We start from the raw sequence: 24,196 nt of genomic DNA on the forward strand, positions 1-24,196 counted from the left end.
TCATTACCTCGAATTACAGCTGGTCTTGTAGAAATCCCTGACCCTGTTTAGTTACTGGGGGCATGCAGTAGTTGGAAAGTAGCAAGTACAGTACTTATAATATGTTAGGGCTCAGAGCTGGAGGAGTCTGCTAGCTGGGTGAGGTTGAGGACTAAGGTGAGAGATAGCAGGTCAGAACGTCATAGAGATTTAAGACATAAATTGAAGGTGAGATCACATGATGTCACATGATCATCTCATTATCGTTGTACAGGACACTAGTGATCGTTTGAATGATGAAAGGTACAACCATATATGGTGTGTATATGTATCTATCTGGTGTGTGTACAACTCTGTTCAAAATACTCCAATAGAACGTACACGTTTCATCAAACTACTCTAGTAGAACAGTCATTTCCTCAGTTTGGCTAATGGAATGCTTGGATGATTGATGGCCACATAATAGAGGGACTACTGTATATGTCACAATGTGTATGTATGTCTGTATGTAAGTATGTATGTATGTCTGTATGTATGCGTGTACGTACGTAACACTTTCACACCTCAAATCAAAGAAGCCGCCCAGGCTACATTTTGTATGTAGCCCAGCTAGCCGAGCTACATACGAAATGTAGCCAGTCTACAACTGGGCAGTTATTATACAGACGTTGATGCTGAAATCGATTGTGGGGATCGATCAACACTCACATGATTAGGATGCATGACTTGGATTTCGCTATGAAAACCACTCAGATGGAGAGCGTTTTGTTATCCTTGCCATCCTATGAGTTGAAAAATGTTGGGCTAAGGTGAAAACTAGTGCTATAGCTTATTCATTCAATCGTTTCCACACTTTTTCGAATATGAACACACCCCCATCACGAAGCTATCACTCTGCATGGAGTAACCGCTCTACAAGCAAGCTTACCTATCTAGGCCTTTAGTGAACTGCATAGTTTTCCCATAAACGATTCAGTAGCACTCATTAAAACAGTAAACTCGTGTAACGGAAATTCTCCGTAATATATCTAGGATATGTCTGTTTATCATAACCGAACATAACCAGAACGTACTAGCTGCTGACTCATAATCGAAAATTTTAGGTATGCATATATAATACATCCAGTGGCTGCACTTGTATTGGTTTGGGTGCCTTGTACAGGCTATCGACCTATTAAGTATTACATATTAGCTGTAACACGGGCATTTGGGCTTTGCCTAATATGTATGCCCCCGGGCCTGTGGCCCTTGGGCAGTTGGGCATATATATCAGGCAAAGCCATCATGCCCATGTTACAACTATTACATGTATGTATGTAATTTGCTTTATTTTCGTGTAAAAATATTTTCGTAGGATTTACGTAAATGACTGCTCTATTAGACTAGTTCGATCTTGTATAAAAAATTTCGTACAAATTTTGCATACGAAAATTATTTTACAACGAAAAAAAAGCAAATTATGATATGTATGTATGTACGTATATGGTGTGTATGTGGTGTATATGGGATACAACATACTAACAATTCTTAATCTCATGATACAACATTGAATAAATAGAAAGGCAGAATTAAATACAGTGGTGAGAACTAAAAAAATACAATTATCATATAATGGCCTAGTGTAAGATACCAATCATCATTGTGTATATACATGAAAAGAGTTCAGCTCATCACATCCCATTTAGTCCTCCGTTCTGCTGAACAGGCTTGATGACTCGTCCACTACGAGTAGTTGTTGTGCGGTAAGGTCCACGGTGATGAACCAGAACTGAGGGAGGTAAGAATCAGTGTTTCTTGCTTGTGGATAGAGCTGGGCGATTTACCGGTATCATACAGTACAATGGTACTGTATAGTAGGGACGATGAAGGTGTGGACGTGGTTCACGAAGAAAAATCTACCCAAAATCATCTTCAGAAATCCTTCACGGCCATTTCACAGTATTGGCCAGGTATAAACAAGCCCAAATATGTCTTCAGAACGACCCGAAACGTTTCCGACGAGGAGCTATGAAATTTTTAAAAGTATTATTTTAGCAAATTTTCTACTGCCTCACTGCCTGTCTCACTGATGTGTTCAGTCAAGTGTAGCGGAAAACTGGCTACAGCCTTGCTTCTTTGGCGGAAATGCTTCGAATTTTGTGGAGAAAAAACCTTTCACAATATTAAATACCTACGATGTGTGTGCTACTGTCTTACTGTTTTATCTTTGATCCTTCTTTATCGTGGCCATCTCTCATGGGTACGGCTTCCATCAAAGCATGCGCCCCAACATATTGGAATAAACGTGTAGCACAATTGTAGCAAGCACGTGATTTTAATGTTGGGATACACCTCGGGATATGCTGCTGCCTGTTCAACATCACCACTACACGCGTAAGGATTAGAGTGTTTGCTTTGGCTCGAAGGTGGTTTCTTTTCCGAGTTTAAAAACCGGTTGTATATGGCGCCTCTCTACAGACTCTATGGGTAGCTTTCCCAGAGCATGCAATTTTTTCTTGTACTTGTTGTTAGTATTCAGTGATATTTAAGTCATACCAGTTTTGATACTGCCTGTTTTTTTTTTAATACTGCCATACCATCTGGGCACTATGGCCTCCCTCTGGGCTTGTTTCATCCCATATTTAGAAGGTAACCAGACATGTGACAATGTTTGTAGGTAGGTGCTGATGTAGTCAGCTAACCAAACTATGTAAAGTTTGTTTGTGGCAATTTATACCTGAGCTACCATGGGTATTTGTTTAAGGTAAATGGCAGTTAATACTAATGGCTTTTACATTAATACTGTGATATTTAGTAATACCGTGATACTTTTTATGGAAGGTATACCGTTTACTATTTTTCAATACCGCCCAGCACTACTTGTGGATGCTCTTTATAAGGGAGGTGTCTGGTCTTGTTTTACCACTGGATTCTGTGTATCCTAAAGAGTTCGGCGGTATTCCGGTATATTTAGTAATTTTCGATACCTGAAGTCCACCAGTATTATTAATTGCAATATCGACATACCGAGCATGCTCCAGATCACGTGTCATCGTGTCAGCACATCTTTCATGGCCAAAATGGCCGATTCTACTGAGTCTGCTAGTGCTTTAAGTGCCAAAGAAGAAAGCCATTTCTGTGGTGTGGGACCACTTCGGACAACGTGTCAATGGTGAAGAGAGGGTGATAGATAGTGACGTAGCTGTTTGCCGTCGATGCCACAGTAATGTGCAGGCTAGTGGTGGAAACACATATCTACTCTCGCATTAGAGGGTTCATCACCCCGCACAGTGCACGCAAGTACTCCAGTTACAAAAGGTGAAAGCAAAGGAAAATGACAAGAGTACACGTGCATGTTTGTCTGCCCAAGCCCAGTATTCCATCCCAGAATTGTTCAATAAAGCTCAGAAATATGAGAGGGCCTCACGACGATGGCTTAAAATTACGAACTCCCTGACATATTGTATTTCAAAAGAAATGTTTCCTATCTACACAACAGATAAGGATGGATTTTGGTGCTTCGTAACAACTGTTGATCCCAGGTATGATATACCTTCTGCAAAGTACATGTCTGGCACAGCAATACCTGCACTGTATGAGAAAACCAGGTTGCCAGCGATATTAATAAAGCCAGGTATTTTGCAGCAACCACAGATATGTGGTCAAGCTCTACTATGGAGCCTTACTTAAGTTACTCCATTTGTTTCATTGATGATAATTGGATTCTATAAACAAAATGTCTAAACATTATTTGTGCCAAAACATCACACTGCTGACAATCTTTGTGAGGTTATGACTGAAACACTGACCCAATGGAAGCTTGAGATGGATCAGCAGGTCTGCATAACAACAGATAATGGTAGTAACATCACATGTGCTGCTACAAGTAGACTTAGGTGGATGCGCTTGCCTTGTTTTAGTCACTGCTTACACCTTGCAGTGGTTAATTCAACTAAGGATGATTCAAGAGTCCAGCGTACTGTCAGTTTGTGTAGGAAACTTGTGTCCACGTTCTCACATAGCTGGAAGAAAAAACGTGATTTGAATAAGACACAATCAGATCTTGGCTTACCTCAACACTCTTTAGTTACAGATTGTGTAACTTGATGGGGATCTCAACTCAGCATGACTGAAAGAGTTTTCGAGCAGGAAGCCTGTATAAGGCAAGTGTTAGCTACTGATTGTAAAAATGCCCACCTCAAACCAACATGGCAAGACTTGGATGTCCTTGAATCAATGGAAGCAGCTCTTGGGCCACTTGAGGATTTTACTGATATGCTTTTGGGTGAAATGAAGGTCACTGTGTCTGCAATCAAACCAGTTCTACATATCTGAAACAAAAGCTTTAAAGAAATTTGGGATTACCTGCAGAACAAATATGATGTGGACATTAATGAGCTGTTAAATGTGTGCACTTACCTTGACCCTTTATCGATGTACATTGAATATGGTGGGAGTGCTACTCTGGTAATCGATCGCTTGGCCCGAGAAGGTGTCGAAATCATAGAAGAGCAGACGAGTCAACCAGCCAGTGGTACTGGTAGTACACCACCAATAGCCACAGGAGTTTCTGAGTGCACATCGTCAGCATCTAACTGCTCCAACCTCACAAAGAAACGTAAACTGTCTTCTTGGTTGAAGGAAGCAGCTGAAACTCAAGTACCACCTGGTGAACCTTTGATACCAGGACAGAAAGCAAAGAAAGAATTATAAGAGTATGAAAGATTGCCATTACTGGATTCAGAGCTAGATCCACTTGAGTGGTGGAAGTTTCACCAAGTAGTCCTCCCTACACTGTCAAAGCTTGCACAAATATACCTTTGCATTTGTGCAAGTAGTTGTGCATCGGAGAGGATTTTTAGCTGTTCAGGAAACATATTTTTGAAGAAGCACACTTCGCTGAAACCTGACAAAGTAAACATGTTGGTGATTTTAGCTAGATACCTTAAATAGAACTTTTACAACTTACCATGCTATAACTTTGTTATTATAGCGGACTTGCAAGAAAATGCAAGCTTTTTGAAACTTGTATGATTTTTACCTATTTTTCAAGTATAGTAGTTGACTTGCAACTTGAACTTACTTATGTCTTTGACAAGAATGATATACCGGTATACTGTGATATTTTTGTAGTATCGATACCAACTACTAATTTCTTAATACCGTCGAACTCTATTTGTCAGTAGGGGTGTACTTTATTGATGTGAACCAAGGTCCTGTCCATCGTGGATCTAACTTTACAGAAACTTCATTGCTCAGTTGGACTTGCTGTACAGAGGAAAGCTGACCATCTCTTGTAGGGGTAAATTATTATTATTAAAGCTTTACAGTGACCAGCACTGAAAGTCTGACAGCAACATATGCTGTAGCCTTAGGATTACCTAAACTAACAACGATTACAAGGGCTGAGACTTAAATGACTTATAGATGTTGCTGTTCTGCTATTCTGATTGTTAACATCCACTATCTCCAAGAGCTTTCTCTTCAGATTTTCAACATAGTGTGACTGATCGACCAGTACTGTCAGTGAGTGACACAGCAATATCAGCAAACCTGGGAACAAAAGTTAGAGAGTGATCTGACATCTTTTGAGCACCTAGGAGTATGGCTGGAGTAGGGCTCTATCCAGGAGGTTTTCTCTGCAATTAGGCTTACACTAGCATTGACTAGGATAGCGGGTTTACCTGTAGAGAAAGGTATCCTGGTTACGGCATCAAACTTGATACGTGAAGGATACCGACCGTAGAACAGTACAACAACAATGTATTCACACTATTCTTAATGATGCACTACATACATGTGAGCAATAATAAACTACAAAACCCACAATTAGGGGCTTCCCTGTAGAGCGGTGCAGCACTACTCTACTTTACTCAAAATTCTTTTGATGTGGTAAAAGGAATGTATATAATTAACAAATTGACTTTGATGTTGGTGGCAAATTGACTGTTTTACCGTTCTACTTTATTTTGCTGGGGAAAGCTCTGCACAATACATGGTAAATGTTACATACATGCTATTCATGTCTTCAGGACATCCTCTGGGGGGGACGTAGAATATCAATCCATTGTCTCATCTGGCACTTCCCTCTCTTAGCTGCATCTCGTATTGGCCGATTAACATGAACGTTAGTTTCAGGTTGTCCCAGATGATGGTCACTTTGCACATGTGTGCTTGTTTCCTCTGCAGTCAACTCAAGGGGATATAAACAGTTGACAGGACGATTTGTTTTCCCAGTTGTGGTACGAATGTTGGAAGAACGGATTATCCTGTCTTCCCCCTTGTTTACAGATTCAATCACTGCCATCCTCCAGTTGGTGTCGTTGTGGATTAAAACAGCATCCCCTGTCGAAACTTGTTGAGTGCTACTGTCACATGCTTGGTGTGCTTCTCTCAAAGCTGTGAGGTACTCACTCTTCCAGCGGCTCCGAAAGTGTTTGATGATGTGAGCTTGTTTTTTAGCTCTGCTTCTAATCTCCGAAGTGCCTCCACCAAAGTCAGGATCCTGGATTTCATCTTCAATTGTTGAATTAACAATCCTTCTACCGTGGAGTAGATGTGATGAGGTTATTGGCTTGGGGTCTCTGGTGTCAGACAACTTGTAGGTCAGAGGGCGGTTGTTGAGGATATTTCGACCACACTGTGAAGGTTTGTTTTGTGGGCATCCTGATGATAAGCTCTGTGAAGTGGTGATGAGAAAGGAGAAGATATGTTAATCTTGCCAGTTCTGTAAGGGGTGTACATGTATGCGCCCACCACAACGTAGTAGGTCATCACTGTCAAGAAACAGTCTCAACTGGCATATTAAAGGTAAATGGTGGCTCTTCAGTTTTAAGGTTACAATTTCATCATGGAATGTTAAGCACTGTACTTGGCGTATCCAATCTTAGGTTAGCTCGTGCTAATTGTGATGCTGTTAGTAGTCCTATCAGCCTTGATGTGGAGTTCTGTCTGCAGTTGTGGATGAAGTGATGTGAGTAAGCAGTAACTGCCATGAGCTTGAAGGAACAATTTGGCGGAGATGGTCACAGGTGAGATATGTCCCAAAGGGTCAAAGATTGTAGAAGCCCATTTTAGTATGTCTCGTTTGGTTGTTATTGTAGTGGTGAGTGAAGCAATTTGGCTTGGGGGACAAGTAGATTAAATCTGAATGGGTATCCCACCACAAGCCAAGAACCTTTACTGGATTGTTTGTGTCGGCAGCTTGGTGTTGTTTGGCAGCGTTCATCAGTTCGGTATTGTTGGAGGCCCAGGATTGCAGATTGAAGTTGGCAGTGTTTAAGATTGATCTTGATTGTACAAAGTAATCTAGAGAGGCAGTTTTGGTCTGGCAGCCAGAGACTACGTTGTCGATGTATAGGTTACGAAGAAGATCCTGAGAGACACTTGAGCCATTACGTGTCAAATGATAGGTAAGTGTGGCCTGCAGCGTAAACAGAGAGCAGGTGGCCCCAAACAACACAACTCAGAGTCTAAAGGCATTAAAGGGACTGCTTACATCACAAGGATCTGAGAGCCACAGAAAATGAGTAAAATCTCTGTCTTCATTGTCTAAGTAGACATGTAGAAAAGCCTTTTCTATGTCTGATGAGAAGGCAACATTGTGCTGTCGGAATCCAACAAGAATGGAACAGAGATCAGACATGGGGTCAAGTACATTTAAAAGTACTTAAGTAAAGTACAAGTACTTTTGAATTTTCCAAGTACAAGTACAAGTACTCCTGCAGCAATCAAGATAGTACTTAAGTAAAGTACAAGTACATGCTGGAAGTACTTAAGTAAAGTACAAGTACATTTTGCTGTAGTAAAATATACACTGTATTCAGTGTATTGTAGTATGTAAGTGTGCCTAGAGGGGTTGATACTTTCAGGTTTTTGTCAACCATTCTCTCTCTTAAACTCTTAAAATGCACTGCCTTAAACAGCAGCATTGTTTTTGTTTGCTAGAAAGCTATGACATCATTAATCATGGCAACATGATACATAGTATGGTTGGGGAAGGCAGTAGAAGAATTGCAAGTAGTTGTAAATTGCACCTTCATACAATTTTGTTATTCTCATTGTACACCACTGTGTACAAACTATACGTATAATGTTTGCAGTACTTACAAGTACTTAAAAGTACTTTAAGTACTCAAGTACATACAAGTACTTAGTGAAGTACTTGAGTATAAGTACAAGTACATTGGGGAAATTAAGAAAGTATTTAAGTAAAGTACAAGTACTTTCAAGTTTGTACTTAAGTATAAGTACTCATGTACTTGGCCCCATGTCTGACAGAGATCATTGACAGATGGGGGGCCGGGGTGTAAACAATCATTCAAGCTTGGCGAATCTGCAGATGGTTTACAACTGCAGTCAAAAATGATGCAGTTTTGGGGTTGTTGAGGATTCTTTATGGATAGGATGATGTGGGATGTAGTGGACAGAACCTCTTTCACAGTTATCATTTACTCTCTTGATGAATCCTCTAGTCTCTTGTTCCTTGATGATAGCATCATACATCCTTAGAAGTTTTGGTGTCTTTGCCAGCTGATAAACCATGAGTCTAGTTCTTCTATAACAAACAGTGTAGTTGGAGGGAAGGGGAGGATGCTTCCAAGGAAACTTGAGACTATATAGGCCCCGTCTGGTTGTACTGTTATCTTGGTGGCCATATACTTATGTAAAAAATCAGTATCTGAAGTCTCCATAACACGTTTAGTTCCCGTGGACTCCACATTCCAAAACCTGCAATGTGTGGCATCCTCTGTAGTGCAGGACAAAATGGACACATGAAGACCAGTTGTGTCAGCTGGTTGTGAAGGCAGTGGGCCTGAGAGTAAATATCCCAATTTGGATTGGACAGCAGTTGGTCCATCACCACGCACCACATGAATTGCCAATAATAATCTACACCTATGAGTACAGTGAAGCCTCAGTTATCCGAACCCCTTGGGACCAGGGGTGGTCCATAAGTCTGAAAAGTCTGTATCTCTGAAACTGTGTGTAGATAACTGTAAATAGCATAAAGGAAAAAAAATTATCAGTATTATCAACTACTCTAATAGAACAGGCACTACTCTAATAGAGCAGTCATTTCTGTAGTTCGGTTAACCAAGAATCTGGATAAGTGGGGTCCGATAAATGAGGTTCCACTGTACTGGTGTGTGAAAGTTCTCATCACTAGTGATTGAATGAGCCAATGTTAGTCCTTGGAGATAGGGAAATTGATCAAGATGGAGTTTTGAACAGGTGCAGTTAGCTTGGGTACAATCAGGACAGAGATAGGTATCTGGCCACCATTCAGTGTATGATTGGAGATTGTTGTGACAGCAAACCTGAAGATTTGTGCCCCAAATGATGACACTGTGATGAGGTCATGACAGATTGGTGTCAGTTGCAGCATGTTAGCTAACTCTTGAGTAATGAATGAGCATTGAGCCCCTTCATCAAGAGAATGTGGCCTTCAGTGGTAGTTGAGTCTCCTGATATGTCCGCGATGGCAGTTTTTGGGAGGCAAACTCTAGTGTAAAGTGTGGACAATGGTGGAGGGGTCATTGTGGTAAGAGCTTGTTTTGGGGTTTGCTGAGGCTCTGAAGTTGTAGAAGCTGAGCAGAAGATGAGGTTGTGTTTGTAGAAGCTGCATCCAGATTGGTAGGAGATGAAACTGTTTCTGGCTGTACTTTGTTGTGTTGGAGTTGGCCTTATGTTGATAGTGAAGGCATGACAAAGAGTTGTGTGGTGCTTCTTATGACACTCTTGGCAGCTGAACTTGGATGTGCATTAAGATACTTTATGGCGTGCCAGGCAATTAAAGCACAGACCAGCACTCTTTACAATGGTGAGTCGTTCTTTAGGGCATGTGACTGAGGTACATGAGCTGGTTTTGTGCATCCCCTTACAGAATGCACATACTGGATCTCTCCTGGGTTTATCATGAGCCTGAGGTGTTTTGTGAGTAGCTGTGTGAAAGGAGGCTGTGGTAGGAATGGTACTGGCTTGGGTGTTTGATTATTTGTATCCAACTGGTAAGCCAGCTTCAAAGATTTGTATCTCTCTTAACACCCTGGTCAATAATTCATCAGCTGTCTACTCAGCATTGTAATGGTCATGGCCATGTGCATTTTATTGTCAGGTGGTAATTTGCCCAAAATAGCAGTGGTAAAAGAGAGCAGTACGACTGAGATGATTTTCCCAATGCTGACAGTGCTCTAATGTGGCTCTGTAATGTGTCATAAAATGTCTGTAAGCTGGCTAAAGTGTTAGATGGTGGTGATACATTAAATAGTGCATCCACATGGACATCCACTAGTTTATATTGCTGCCCAAACCTTTCCCTCAATGAGTGAGCATAATTGGTATCAGACAGTGGGAAGCCACTGATAATGCGGGATGCTCCCCGTGCAGCTGAGCACGCAGACAGTTGAATTTCTGTATTCCTGTAAGGAATGGGTTAGAGTCTACTGCTGCAGAGAAGGAATCCAAAAAGGTCTGCCATTGTAAGAGGTTCCCATCAAATGTAGGCAGATGCAGTTTGGGAAGCCTGCTGTGATTCATGTGTATGTCTCTACTAGTACATGTTGGTATATCATGAGATATTGCATCACTCACCTGTGTCGGATCACTGCCTGAATGGAGCGGTTTCTTAGTCACCTCGGTTTCTGGCAAGGAGTATGCTGTTGCCTAGGGAGAGTGGTGGGTGTGGTTTGTGCTGAAGCCAATGTTGGTGGGATGTCATCAGGCATTATGGGAGGGTGGGTGGGACGTGCCACAGCCAGTGGTTGATTGGCTTTCTTCATGAATTTCGTCAGCACAGCTATTTGTTGTTCTAGAGTTGTCTAGTAGGTATCTGCATCAGAGCAGATAATCAAACATGACAGCACTATTGCAGAGATGATTCAGAAGGAAGATGAGCTAGAACCAGAGATATGTGTCTCAGCTGTTCAACTGTAGTGGCTACCAATATTCTCGGCGTGGACCATTGAGTCTGTGCTGCTGGAACAGAGCCATCTTTAGGAGGAAACTTGGACACACCAGCATGGCTGATCATGTGATTGAAACAGCCGATGCTCTCCCTGTTGAAGTACCCACCTGACCATCCAATCTCATGGTATGTGTATACGCACACTCAGCTGGAGTAATGGCAGTTGCTGGCATCAAGTAACAGCCCTTGGTGTACCCCATGCAGTATAGCTCTTGGTGTGTCCCTGCAGTGTAGCTCTTGGTATGATCCCTGCAGTGTAGCTCTTGGTGTGTCCCTGCAGTGTAGCTCTTGCTGTGTCCCTGCAGTGTAGCTCTTGGTGTGTCCCTGCAGTGTAGCTCTTGGTGTGTCCCTGCAGTGTAGCTCTTGGTGTGTCCCTGCAGTGTAGCTCTTGGTGTGTCCCTGCAGTGTAGCTCTTGGTGTGTCCCTGCAGTGTAGCTCTTGGTGTGTCCCTGCAGTGTAGCTCTTGATGTGTCCCTGCAGTTGTAGCTCTTGATGTGTCCCTGCAGTGTAGCTCTTGATGTGTCCCTGCAGTGTAGCTCTTGATGTGTCCCTGCAGTGTAGCTCTTGATGTGTCCCTGCAGTGTAGCTCTTGATGTGTCCCTGCAGTGTAACTCTTGATGTGTCCCTGCAGTGTAGCTCTTGATGTGTCCCTGCAGTGTAGCTCTTGATGTGTCCCTGCAGTGTAGTTCTTGGTGTGTCCCTGCAGTGTATGTGCCTAAGGTAAATGGTGAGGTATGAATTAGTGCCAGTTGAATGACTTAGTATGTATGTAACATTTACTATGTATTGTGGGTTTTGTAGTTTAATATTGCCCACGTGCATGTAGTGTGTCATTAAGAATAGTGTGAACATGTTGTCGCTGTTTTGTTCTATGGTCAGTATCTGTCACGTATCAAGTTTGATGCCGTAACCAGGATACCTTTTTTGTACAGGTAAACCTGCTATCCCAGTCATTAATGCTGTGACTGAAACTGACCGGATTAAGCAGCATATTGATGCTAAATCAAATGGAAGAGATTCAGCAACTTTGTGTCAAACGACGTGGCCTCAAGGGCAGCATAATGAAATTGTTGGCTAAAGTAGATGAAGCAGTTACTGCCGAATTGAAGAAAGTGCAGGATCTACGTCTGTTGGTAATTTCTTAAAGGAGCAATTGGGTTGAGTGAAACCCTGTCTAGAAGGGTTAATTAGATGGTACTGCAATTCACTGGTGCAAGGGGAGACTTGGTGAATATTTATCTTGATTCATTGTGCTAACTTGTTGATTACTCTCCCTTTCCTCAGTAAACTTCGTGCGACTCAGTTCTTCATGAGTAGTGAATCTCTCTTCTGCTGTATCTGGGAATGAATGTGCCAAAAAATGTCGTATTCAGATGCTATATGTATCCATCTCAGCTTCAGTAATCACCTCACACACTGCCCATGCCCGTCCCTTCAGCAACATTGGTGTATGGAACATGGTGGTTGGTGGTGGTGATGATGATGAGGACCAATCTCCAATCACTATTAGCATCACTATCAGCTCACTACTATTCACAACCTTTTACAGTGGGCATTAAAAAGGAATACTTCATTTATTAAGGTTACGGGTTACCCAGTAAATAATTTTGTAGGCGCTTTGCTTATAGTTCTGTTTTAACCATTTTGCACGGAAGAACACACTAAAATAACATAGTATATTAACGTACAATAATACCGAAAGCGGCGATACACTCAACAAGGGATGCGCTTGTACAGAAATGCAGGCACTAAACAGCGAAACTGTTGAGTTGCTATTCATCAAAAACCAGGTTTCATGGGAAGCCACACCATGATATTTAGCATTAATAAGCTATTACTTAGTGATTTCTAGGCCGTCACGAACGAATTGAATTGTTATCCGATTGTAACAGCACTGTAGTGCACTCGTGGTATTTCCGTAGCAGAACTAATCGTCATTATCCTTGAAAGATACGATAATTAACCAGCCTCTAGTCAGTTTTCCCACAAAGTCTCTACGACAGGACCTAGATAATATAACCACCCATTGACACTGCCATAACAAATTAGTACTAATTAGCTGACAGCTGCTATTTTTGATGAATAATAACCACATTAAGCAGTAGCGCTAAACGCTGGTTCAACCATATTGGGGAATTAATTTTATGCTTGACTACCTTCCACAGTAAATTATTAACACTCATTTTGTATGATTCCTCCGCTATTATCACGTGGCTATACAACACTTTAAAGTTAACAACCTTCTCACTAACACCTGCTTGAGTTTCGTGCCAATATTGTACCATCCATTATCACGCATCGAAAAATAATAACCTATTATTTAGCGCCTAACCCGTAACCTTAAACCTCTTGCATGTCTTCTATCAAGAACATCTCACTCAACACCTGTCAGAGTAATATGTTGTCACTTTGACTTGATAAAATCACTTACTGACACCTTCCCTCCAACTCGCTCACATTTGAACTCGCGATCACGTGATAGTGGGCATTAAATGGAATTGTACTTTTCTTTGTCCACTGATGTTAGTAAGAAATAACAAGGAATTGTACCTGCAGCAATGATTTTCATATAAAAATCTGTGTGGTAGCGTGAGAAATCGTCACGCGTCAAATCACGTGACTTACAACATTAATGACGGTGGGGCACAGGCCCCAGTGTAGCTACGCCACTGGTGAGGACGATGATGATGATGATGAATGGGACAATGTATAGAGAAGTACTACCAATTTTAATCACCATGTTTGCATGTAGCAACACATCAGGGCTATGACACAAGTGGTGATGTTGTCTGGTCACTAACATCATTTAGTGGACTACGAATGTTGTTAACTTGACATGTTCTGAATCAAAGAATTGTGATCATTAAAAAATGATTGACATTAGCAGCTATTTCTTGCACACCACATTTGATTTCACCCTGGTGCTGCACTCTTTCACAGTTCAGTTGATATAGTTATCACTTGTTGTGTAATTATTAAGTCCCAAGATTAACCATGTAAGCCAGTTATGGGACTGAAGTTGAAGAAGGGAAAAGAAAACTTTTAATACCACCAATCATCATCAGCAGCAGCACAGATTTGAAACTTTTAAACAACTACCACTTGGCATCTTTTCAATGGAGTGGCTCATAGTGTGTATACAAATAGCTGCCTGCCTGCCTGCCTGCCCTGCCCTGCCTTCCTGCCTGCCCTGCCCTGCCTTCCTGCCTGCTTCATTTGACTTCCAGCCTTGTGATTGTGGTCAGGCCAGGCCAGGCAGACAGCCACCATTTTGCACTACAATAACAAACTTACCAGTGGCATGTGCCTTTGGGGTTCCAATGAGTGTGTACCCTCTGCACCTCGTCTTTCCATTTATCTTCAATCAGACTAGTTCGTCTTGTCATTGTCTTGTTCATGCAATAAAAGCATATTTTCCCTATCAACACTTTGCTTGAGCAGCATTAGATGCCACAAAATTATTTAAGGTGACACTTGGTAGAAATTCACGTACCACTTGAACACATACCTAACAATGTTATTAGCAACTGAACTAACGTGAGGTCTCAGCTTTCTTCACCAAACTACAATAGTAGCATTTCTTGCTGGGTCATTTGCAAATACGACTTTCCTGAGTGTTGTGGGTGTAGCACAGTGCTAACAATTCTTTTATTTTTAAACTTTGCATGGGATTGAGGATCAAAGCAAAAAAGTGTTCTATATTCACCACACAAGCACAAGTGTTCTATGTTGGGTAGTTATAGAACACTTTAATAGACCACAGTTCTATATCAGGAACTGCCAGGTCTATTTTGCAGGTTGATAACATACTTTGAGTGAGTAATCACTCATTCTGGCAAGTGCAACCAATCAACCAAGCCAGTGTAGGCTGATAGCCAGACTGTGCTGGCTAACCACTGTGACCAGTCAACCCAACCAGTATGAGCAAAACCACTGCATTTAATTTATAGACACACTTGAAGATTTTGATGATGGTTGCTTGTGGTCAGCAACAGTGAATGTTCTTACTACGTTTTGTTCACACAAACAGACGAGTCCTACGACTATCACGGAATATGCTTATTAAAGTATCACAATTGAAAACTTGTAGTTGTTGAAAGACAGACTAGACTCACAAAACAACTAATGAAGGTGTAGTACAGTGCAACACAGGCGAAACACAGGTGCAATGCCTATTCTACCAATGATACCACTAGTCCGTGAGTTTCTAATTGTTTTGCGTGTCTTGTGTGTACCTCAAGTTGACAGTTCTCTATACCAGATAAAGCACTGCCTTAACTCATGCTATACGGGAAATATAGCACTCAAAGAGTTGTCTCTTTTCTGTGCTATATTTCTTGTATAGCACTCACGGAAGTGCTTTATCTAGTTCATATAACTCTTCTGACATGGGGTCTGCAACAAGTGAAAAATTTCCTATGAGATGTACAGCTGTTACGAGCTTTAGATTTAATGCCAAGATTTATACTGTCAGGAAGCAAAATGGTCTCATTGTTTGCTTAAAATTTGGAGATACAAGATTTACAGATTTTCTGCCATGGCCTACAACATTTGTGCACTGTTGGTTACACCATAAACGTGGCCTACACATTACATGTGCAGTATTGTTATGCTATTTCAGCAGCTTCTTTTTGTTGTTGTAGTGATGACAGTTTAAAGAGGAAGAAGGCTAAAAAGAGGCAGAGAGAACAGAGATCATCATCATCTGATATAAGATCAAAGCAGAAAAAACAGAGAAGATTACCAGATGAACGGGTGACTGGACAAGAGCAGCTACGTGTAGACAAGAAGGGCAGCAGGTAGCTCTGTGTAGTGTGCAAACCTGTTTAGCTTGTTTAGCCTGTAAAGCTTGTTGTAGTCAAGACTCACCACAATGACTTACACTATATGCATGTGTATGTACCATAGATCTAGTTTGTCAATGTGACAATTAGTTACCTCCTAACAGTGTCTGGAAATGTAGATGGATTTAAGTTGTTTAGTTGTTTAGAAACGAATTCCTGTAGAAATTGCACTACTAGAACAGAAGTTATTGGCAACAAAGAAATTCAATTAAGCGTGTAGGCAAGAACAGGCACCTACATAATGGGAATTGTATGGCTTCACACATTTACTTCCAACGTCACCTTAAAGGTGTTAATGTTTTATGAAATTGCTAAATAGCAGCTAGGCTAATGCTCTATCAAGATACTCAAAGAATCAGTAAGTAGCAAGTCATCTTCAGCTAGAAACAAGTCACCCTATGGAGAGTTCAGCAACAGCTCAGTTTAAGTCACCTTATTACCTACACGATAATTAGTTTTGCACCAATAATCGGTTGAATAATTGGTTGAATAATCGGTAGCAGCCGATATGAGATGATTTTGCAAGTACTGGTATTGGCTATGAAGAGGAAATTATTTGCTGATAACCTAAACCCACAATCAATCATTAACAACAATAATAAACATGTGACAGTATTAAAAGAAAGCAGTGAATGCAGAGGTAAGCGGTAAACATTTGTTTGCTGTACCTGTTTATAACTATTTAGGCTTGTTTATCTGTGAATAGTGTGGCTGCAAGGCTGTAATAGGCTGTGTATATTTATCAGCTGTCCCACGCAATTAACCAATCACTAGTTGAAAAGGGTCTGGAATCCCACCAAAACTCCATTTGAGAAGCTGACTTAGGTGTTTTATCATGAACCATGATAGTGGGTTCATAATAGGGATCGTCCATGATTTTTGCAAAAACTCTAATAGAACGCACGTCTAAAAACCACCTTGGAAAGCATCCTCTAACTCAAAACCACCCTCTGGTGGTTATTTGCAATGAGTATTGGTCCACTAGTAAGTATCAAGTTAGAAGGAAACAGTATGTGTGTTTGGGGCTAAAACGAAATTTGCCATTTTGTTCATATTATTCTTCATAATATTATTTTGTTTCACTCATGATGTACAGCAAAAGTTATTCACTTTTTCATGCTAAAAACTAGATAGCCATGCTTACTGAATCCTTCCTCGTGTCCATGACCTATTTTTGATTTTGTTTTCAAATGAGATTGGGCTGTTTCTTCTTGTCACGCACAAGAAGCCATACAAGCTCGTGCTCAGGGTAACGTTTTTTGGTGTGTGCTGCTTGTGGCTAATAGAATCTGTCTTTATTAAACTTAGTATAAGCCAGGAAGCTTTATCTGGGCTGATGACTTTGTTGCAAGGTGGATTTTTCGCTTTGTGATTATTGTACGTGGGTGGGTTATCCAGATTAGATACTCTAATAGAGCAGTCATGTAAATACTCTAATAATGCAGTCAAGTGTATAACAACAATCCTTGCATTGAATTTGACAGCTATTAAAGGCACCAGTAATGTGAATTCTACCTCATATTACCAGACTCTCATTCTGTATGCAGATTACAATTTGATCAGTTTCATGTGTGTTCTGAAAATTAATGTTGACGGTGTTACTATGCAGAATGCAAAATTATACTATTCACAACCGTCTTCATTATCAACCATAATCCAGTAATGGATTAATAAAAAGTACACAAACTAGATGAATAAAAAAATGGAAATTTTAAAATAGATGGCTGAAAAAAGCCACAAAACAAGAAGGGATCGCTGGGGTGGTAATTTAATCCACAAATCCCTATTTTGACTCGTTTCAAAATGACAGAGCATGTAAGTAAAGGTTTATTACAGAGAGTCAAAATAGGGATTTGTGGTTTACATTACCACCCCAGCGATCCCTTCTTGTTTTGTGGCTTTTTTCAGTGATCCCTATTCCCATTTTAAAATTTCCAATTTTTTATTAATCTAGTAACTACTTGGCTTTCATTTCCATGATAGGGGTTATGGCACACTGATAGCAAACATTGTAGAATATGCCACACAAGTAATTAAATTATTGCAATTAATGTTGTACACACACATAAACTTTAGATGATTTTTGCTCCTTCTCTGACCTATAGAATTGAAGAATATCGATAAATATCAGCATATCGGCTACAGGAATAAGTGAAAATCAGTATCGGTAAATGTGAAATATGCATATCAATGATAATCATTTTATTCTATTATGCAAAATATTTACTCAGAAGCAAAGCTATACACGCTAATAATTCCTTCTCTTGTTCAACAATTCCTGTAGTAAAGGAAGCCACATAGCCGGCTTATGAATGACTTTGTGGCTTGCAATTACAAAAAGAGATGATATCTAAACCGAAACAGCCAAGCTGTAAAAAATGGTGTGGCTCCAGGATGAAAGAAGTTGTAAAATCAAAAGTAGCTGCCAAGAAATGGCTATGATGGTAGGCAGGTGAATTTTGTGCTGAACATGTTGGAGGCAGCACAAATTCACCTGAGTTGTCGTCGTTAAAGTTTTGCCATTGACCTATTATCACATCGACCCATCATCACATTGACCCATCATCACATTGACCCATCATCACATTGACCCATCATCACATTGACCCATCATCCATATTATTTTTTTACAGCTTTGCTGTGATAATACCATCTATGGACAAGTGTACTTTATTTTCCTTTGTATGACAATAAAACACTTTGTGTGAATGTGATATAACCATACATAGGCATAACCTACAGAGAGGATGGAATGATCATAACCCCTGACAAAGTTGTCAATGATGTTACCTTAGAAATTAACAGCAAATTAATGGCTACGCACTGTGATTCCAGTACAATAATCACACAACTCAGTCTTACATTGTTCACTAAACTGTCTACCATTGTAACAAATTCTTGTTTGGATTCATTGGCTGCTTGATGCCTTCATTGTCACACCTCAATAAACAGATAGCTGTGCAAACTGTCCATTACTCAGATAGCTAGCCATCCTCTTCATTCTTCTGTCCCAGTACAGAATTTGGTGTCTCAACTTGCGTGTGACAGTATTGATCACTAGAAATTAGCTAACCTACTGATAGTCACAAGTTGGTATTGACTATTAGTGTTCTCACTGCCACCGTGGCATTCAAGATCATCATGATAAACTACTTCCTTCTTGATTGCAACTCCAGATTCACACACTAAACCAGTAAAAGCACTTTGTACACTTGTGTGCTGTGGTCAGCACTCAGATGTGGTCTCAAGCCAAATATACAGTACACTTGCTTCGCCTCATTCTGTATTTGTCTCTTGACCACACCCTTATGTTTATTGCACTCACCAAAATGCTTTAACTAGTATATAATGGCCAAGAGTTCAAGTCCCAGCTAATTGTTTTTCACTGCTCAGACCTTTTCATCACACCTTTTTAAAAAATATTATTTTTGGCAACCACCTTTTAAAGCTTTTTTTTGTCGTAATATTATTTGTTTTATTGTAGTGTCCATACTGAAAGCCTTTCATGTTCAGATGCAGCCCACTGCTAAACTATCGATATCATAATACTGTAGCCAATATATGTATCGGTAGGGCAGTCCACCTCACACATCCACCACCTATAATGGGTCAGTGATCTAATGATAAAAGTAGCTGCTATCCATTGTCATATTTACTCCACTCTCACAATTAAAAGATTGCTAGAGTGTAGAACTAGTGCATTGTTTAAAACATGTGTATACAGTGTGGATATTGTTCACACAGGAGAACTGTTGCCAGGAGACAAGAACATCATGGAGACCATAAAGTGAGTCATAGTAATAGTTGTGCTGAATGGGTTGTCATGGTTACACAGGTAACTAAACGTGTCCAGGATAAGAGCAGCTGGAGCAACAGCAAAGTGTTGCCACGTTCTAAAAGGTAAGCTATTCTGTGGACAGCAGAACTGGGAGGAGAGAGATACACCTCTCTCTCAAAATGACTTGCTTATAATATTGCTCTTAGAATGTTCTCTAATACAACAGTCAAAGTGTTTTTACAAGGGAATAAGCAAAGAACTTTTTAATTGGAATTTGATTCTATTATTTCTCAGTGTCTACACACACACATACATGCACACACACACATACATGCACACACACACACACATACATGCACACACACACATACATGCACACACACACATACATGCACACACACACACACAACACATGCTAGTGGTATATAATAGATGTTTTGTTTGTTGTTGCTGATAGAAATGTAGGAATACTAGTATTAGGGTGTTAGTATTGCTTTCTTTTAAGTTCTTGTCTTTATATGAATTATATAGGCAGCGGTTGCGTGATGGTGATGATAATTTAAGGAGACCACCAAATTCAGAGGATGAGCTTCCTCATGATGCTACTCCACAACCATCAGGAGAATCTGACAGTAGTCCTTCCTCTCCTTTTGATAGTCAGCTGGTTACTCCAGCTAATAGGCAGGTAAGACCCAGTATTTTGTTGTGTTTCCTCATCTACTAAACTTTGTAGCTACGTAACAGTGCTTATTAGTATCTCGAGTCAGCCTTTCACCTATCCAGGGGGTATCACTATTAATTTTGATATTTTCAATGTGCTAGCATTATATGTGACCAGATTTTACAAAACCGATCCAAATTGCACATCAAACAAACACCACCAGTGAATAGCTACACTATCAACCCTCAGTACTACTCAAACCATTGAAGCTGATTTTAACAGACATCTTTTCTGGGTGGTGTGGAGAGTTCGAATGGCGGTTTCCGGCCTTGTGAAGGACCTTGCTTGGCAAGAATCAGTGGCTTACTGGTGGACAGCTTGATAATGTTGGCCAGACCGTTTTTCTGTTGATTTTGCTACATATCAGCCACTAAGGAGCCAGCACAGCCCTGTAATCTCATGTCTGGACTCCAATTGTGGTCTGCCTCCATTTTGTGGTCTATCTCTTGTCCTCCCCACCACCCCCCACCCCTTTGTGAGTACTCGTGATACTACTTCGCTCGTCCAACTGCTCAAATTTTCTATCTAATTTGGCAGGAAACTCTACAAGCAGTTACTAAGTACTGGAAGTGATCTGAAAGATAATAAATTGATGCAACTTTTGTGTGAATTTCATACATGTGCTTGCTATCCTTGGCAAGTTATGGTGACTTGAATTATTTGACACCATTAATCTTGAAACTTCTAATGTGTGATTTGGATTGTTTTTCCAAAATCCAGCTACAAATCCAGCTAGACCAATAAAAAGGGTGTGTGGTCATTGTGATTACATAAATAGATTGTTAAGTGGAGTAGTCTCCTTGCTAGATAGCTATTAATCCATTAATGGGCATGGCCTTGATCCAGTCGTGAAGTTATACAGATATCTACCAAGTGAGCATAAGCACTTATGTAATTTTGTGGCATCTAAATATGCTGCTCAAGGAAGGCAGTGATACGGAAAATTCTTGATATGGTTTCACTGCATGAAGAAGAGGATGATAGCCTGATTGAAGACAAAGGAAAGACAAGGCACAGAGTCGTTGGAACCCCAATAGACACATGCCATTGGTGATTTTGTTATTGTGGCATAAAATAATGGCTGTGCGTTGCTTCATTTGGCTTCCAGCCTTGTGACTGTGGTCGGGTAGGCTGGCAGACGAATATTTGAGTTCCAGTGATTTAAAAAAAAATTATTATTCTATATTCAGCCGCCTGTAACTGTTTTCTTGTTTTTAATGCTGTATATACTAGTTAAAGCACTGCCGCGAGTGCAATATGGAAAAAATACCACGAGGACGTCGGCGAGAGACTAATACAGCACAAAGCAAAGCCGAGTGCTGTATTAGGTTCAAGACCATGCCTGAGTGCTATTTTTTCCATATTGCACGAGCAATGGTGGTGCTTTAACTGGTTTATTGTACTAAAGTAGTGGCTGCGAAGTGTGGGGTGGCAGGAGGTGAGTGCCTATCCTCGCAAATTCAAAACCGTGTGTATTGCAGTGATTAACTAGCTATTCGAGGCATTATTCATACTCGTTCATACTGCACCAGTGTGAAACTAGCTACTTAGCTTCAATTGATTTGAGCTTCCGAGAGCAACGGTAAATGGCCGACTGCTTGTTCCTCGGTCGAGGCCTGGCTTTATGCCCATGAGTAAGTCTGTGACTATGTTATAGAGAGGCTTAATATCGTGTTTTGCAGGTGAGAGTGCATTTATAGAAGCCATGGTGTGGTGTACCACAAAGGCACTGGAAGCAAATTTATTAACTTATCGTGTTCCACCTGGCTTTACAACGTGGACAGGAGTCACTTTGTAGTGTTGACTAACGCTGTTCCTTTGCTAACTGCATTCACTAAATTCACTTGAAGGCACAACCCAAAAATTGTGCACTTTTTCATAAAGCCATGAAACTTTCCACATAAATAGTATTCCTCAATACATGTATTTGTAGATATAGTGCCATCGCTGATTTGACCTTTGGTGACCATTTTTGTACAAAATTTTTGTCTTTAACTCCCTAAGGCAGTAATTAACATGTTAAAACATGGTACCAAACAAAAGGTCTTGTTGATAGAAACAACTTGGTTTTTATTTGAGGTCAATAGGTGATTTCATTTTTTTATTACTTGGAAAATGTGATAAATTTATGCATAATTATCTGCCCAACACCTCAAGGGCAGGTAAATTTATCAAATTTTGCAGCTAGTAAAAATGATCATAACTTTGTAATGAAATCACCTATTGACTTCAAATAAAAACCAAGTTGTTTCTATCAACAAGATCTTTTGTTTGGTACCATGTTTTAACAAGTTGATTACTGCCTCAGGGAGTTAAAGACAAAAATGATCAATTTTCTGTACGAAAATGGCCGTAAAGGTCACCAACAGTCAACTCAGCGATGGCACTATATCTAAAATTACATGTCATGAGGAGTACTATTTGTGTGGAAAGTTTCATGGCTTTATGAAAAAGTTTCATGGCTTTATGAAAAAGTGCACAATGTTACCAATTTTGGGGCTACATCACTATACTAAAATGGATTTCAGGTTAATTCACCCACTTGTATTTAGGTCATGGCATTGTTCTGTGTGTTTATGATGTGTCATAATTGTTGAATGGCTTCGTAACATTGCATTGGTTTGGTGAAAGGAATGCGATAATGTGTCTGGCATTGGTCATGCTTTGGTCAACTTGTTTAGTGTTTCAACAGTGCTGTATTGGGATCAAGGAAAAAATACAGCATGCTTGGGCAAATACAGCACAGTTGAAACAAATACAGCACCCTGCCAGCTTTGAGGTGTGCAGCCAGGTGTACAATATGGAAATAAAAGTATGCTTTTCACTTTGATCTTTTCACAATAATTGATGTTAGATGGACTAATATTATTCTGTAAAGTGATTTTCATCACGTAAGATGTCTCTATGATGATTTTTAAAGGAGATATTTAGATGGTGCACGTCACTTGTGGGGGGATCCCTACTTAAGCAGTACTACTGTACTGTTTGATATGAACCTGGCTACCTCGGTGTATTGCACTTATGTACACTCATCATCTTCAGTCATCGGAAATTGATAAACCCTGAGCATCTGACTTGGGGTGCACATAAGTGCAATACACTTCGTAGATTTATATAGAAGTTTACTTGTAGTGAATTATTGCATGACTAAAGTTTTACATATCATACTAGTATGAGTGTCTTGTTGAAAACAGTCTTTGCAATGATCCCATACTAGTTATTTCCTAATGGTTGTTTAGATACTATTGTTGATATTGTTGTTGACATGTTGAGATTTTTTTTAAATGTCTGTTGCTATATTAATAGAGGGACCGTCATAAGAGACCTCTAAATCCTGATGATGAGAAACAGCGGAGATTACGTGAAGAGTTGAAAATGGTGGACAAAGCTATAAAAAGGAAGATGGCCAAACGAAGATGATATTAGTTTGTAATGTCCCAAACTTGTTTTTTATGATTGTAATAATGAGATTGAACAAGTAGTGACATCACGTGTACATAAAGGTACAACATAATAAGATAATAAATGTTCACAGAAAGTGGTCAATAAACTACCAGTTATTTGCTATAGTTGTCATGTCGGAACAAGAAGGTAATATATTCTTGTTACACATATTCTATTAGAAGGTAATATATTCTTGTTACACATATTCTATCAGAAGGTAATATATTCTTGTTACACATATTCTATCAGAAGGTAATATATTCTTGTTACACATATTCTATCAGAAGGTAATATATTCTTGTTACACATATTCTATCAGAAGGTAATATATTCTTGTTACACATATTCTATCAGAAGGTAATATATTCTTGTTACACATATTCTATCAGAAGGTAATATATTCTTGTTACACATATTCTATCAGAAGGTAATATATTCTTGTTACACATATTCTATCAGAAGGTAATATATTCTTGTTACACATA

The 24,196-nt window shown here is 40.0% G+C and overlaps 1 protein-coding gene across 4 annotated transcripts in view; it reads left to right on the forward strand.

The window, feature by feature from the left end:
• The window catches only part of LOC136264452 (zinc finger CCCH domain-containing protein 18-like), a 36,781-nt gene extending 12,954 nt beyond the window's left edge, over positions 1–23,827 (forward strand). For 2 of the 4 annotated variants that reach the window (XM_066059187.1, XM_066059188.1), the window contains exons 8-14: positions 109–207; positions 254–297; positions 15,568–15,723; positions 19,513–19,555; positions 19,604–19,668; positions 20,078–20,231; positions 23,574–23,827. In XM_066059187.1, coding sequence (XP_065915259.1) covers positions 109–207; positions 254–297; positions 15,568–15,723; positions 19,513–19,555; positions 19,604–19,668; positions 20,078–20,231; positions 23,574–23,687 — 675 coding nt within the window. In that variant the 3' untranslated portion in view covers positions 23,688–23,827. The remainder of the gene's footprint in view (positions 1–108; positions 208–253; positions 298–15,567; positions 15,724–19,512; positions 19,556–19,603; positions 19,669–20,077; positions 20,232–23,573) is intronic. The other 2 variants (XM_066059189.1, XM_066059190.1) reach the window with 2 other exon arrangements.
• Positions 23,828–24,196: the final 369 nt, after the last annotated feature.

The sequence above is a fragment of the Dysidea avara genome, chromosome 8, assembly GCF_963678975.1.
Source record: "Dysidea avara chromosome 8, odDysAvar1.4, whole genome shotgun sequence".
Lineage (NCBI taxonomy): Eukaryota > Metazoa > Porifera > Demospongiae > Dictyoceratida > Dysideidae > Dysidea > Dysidea avara.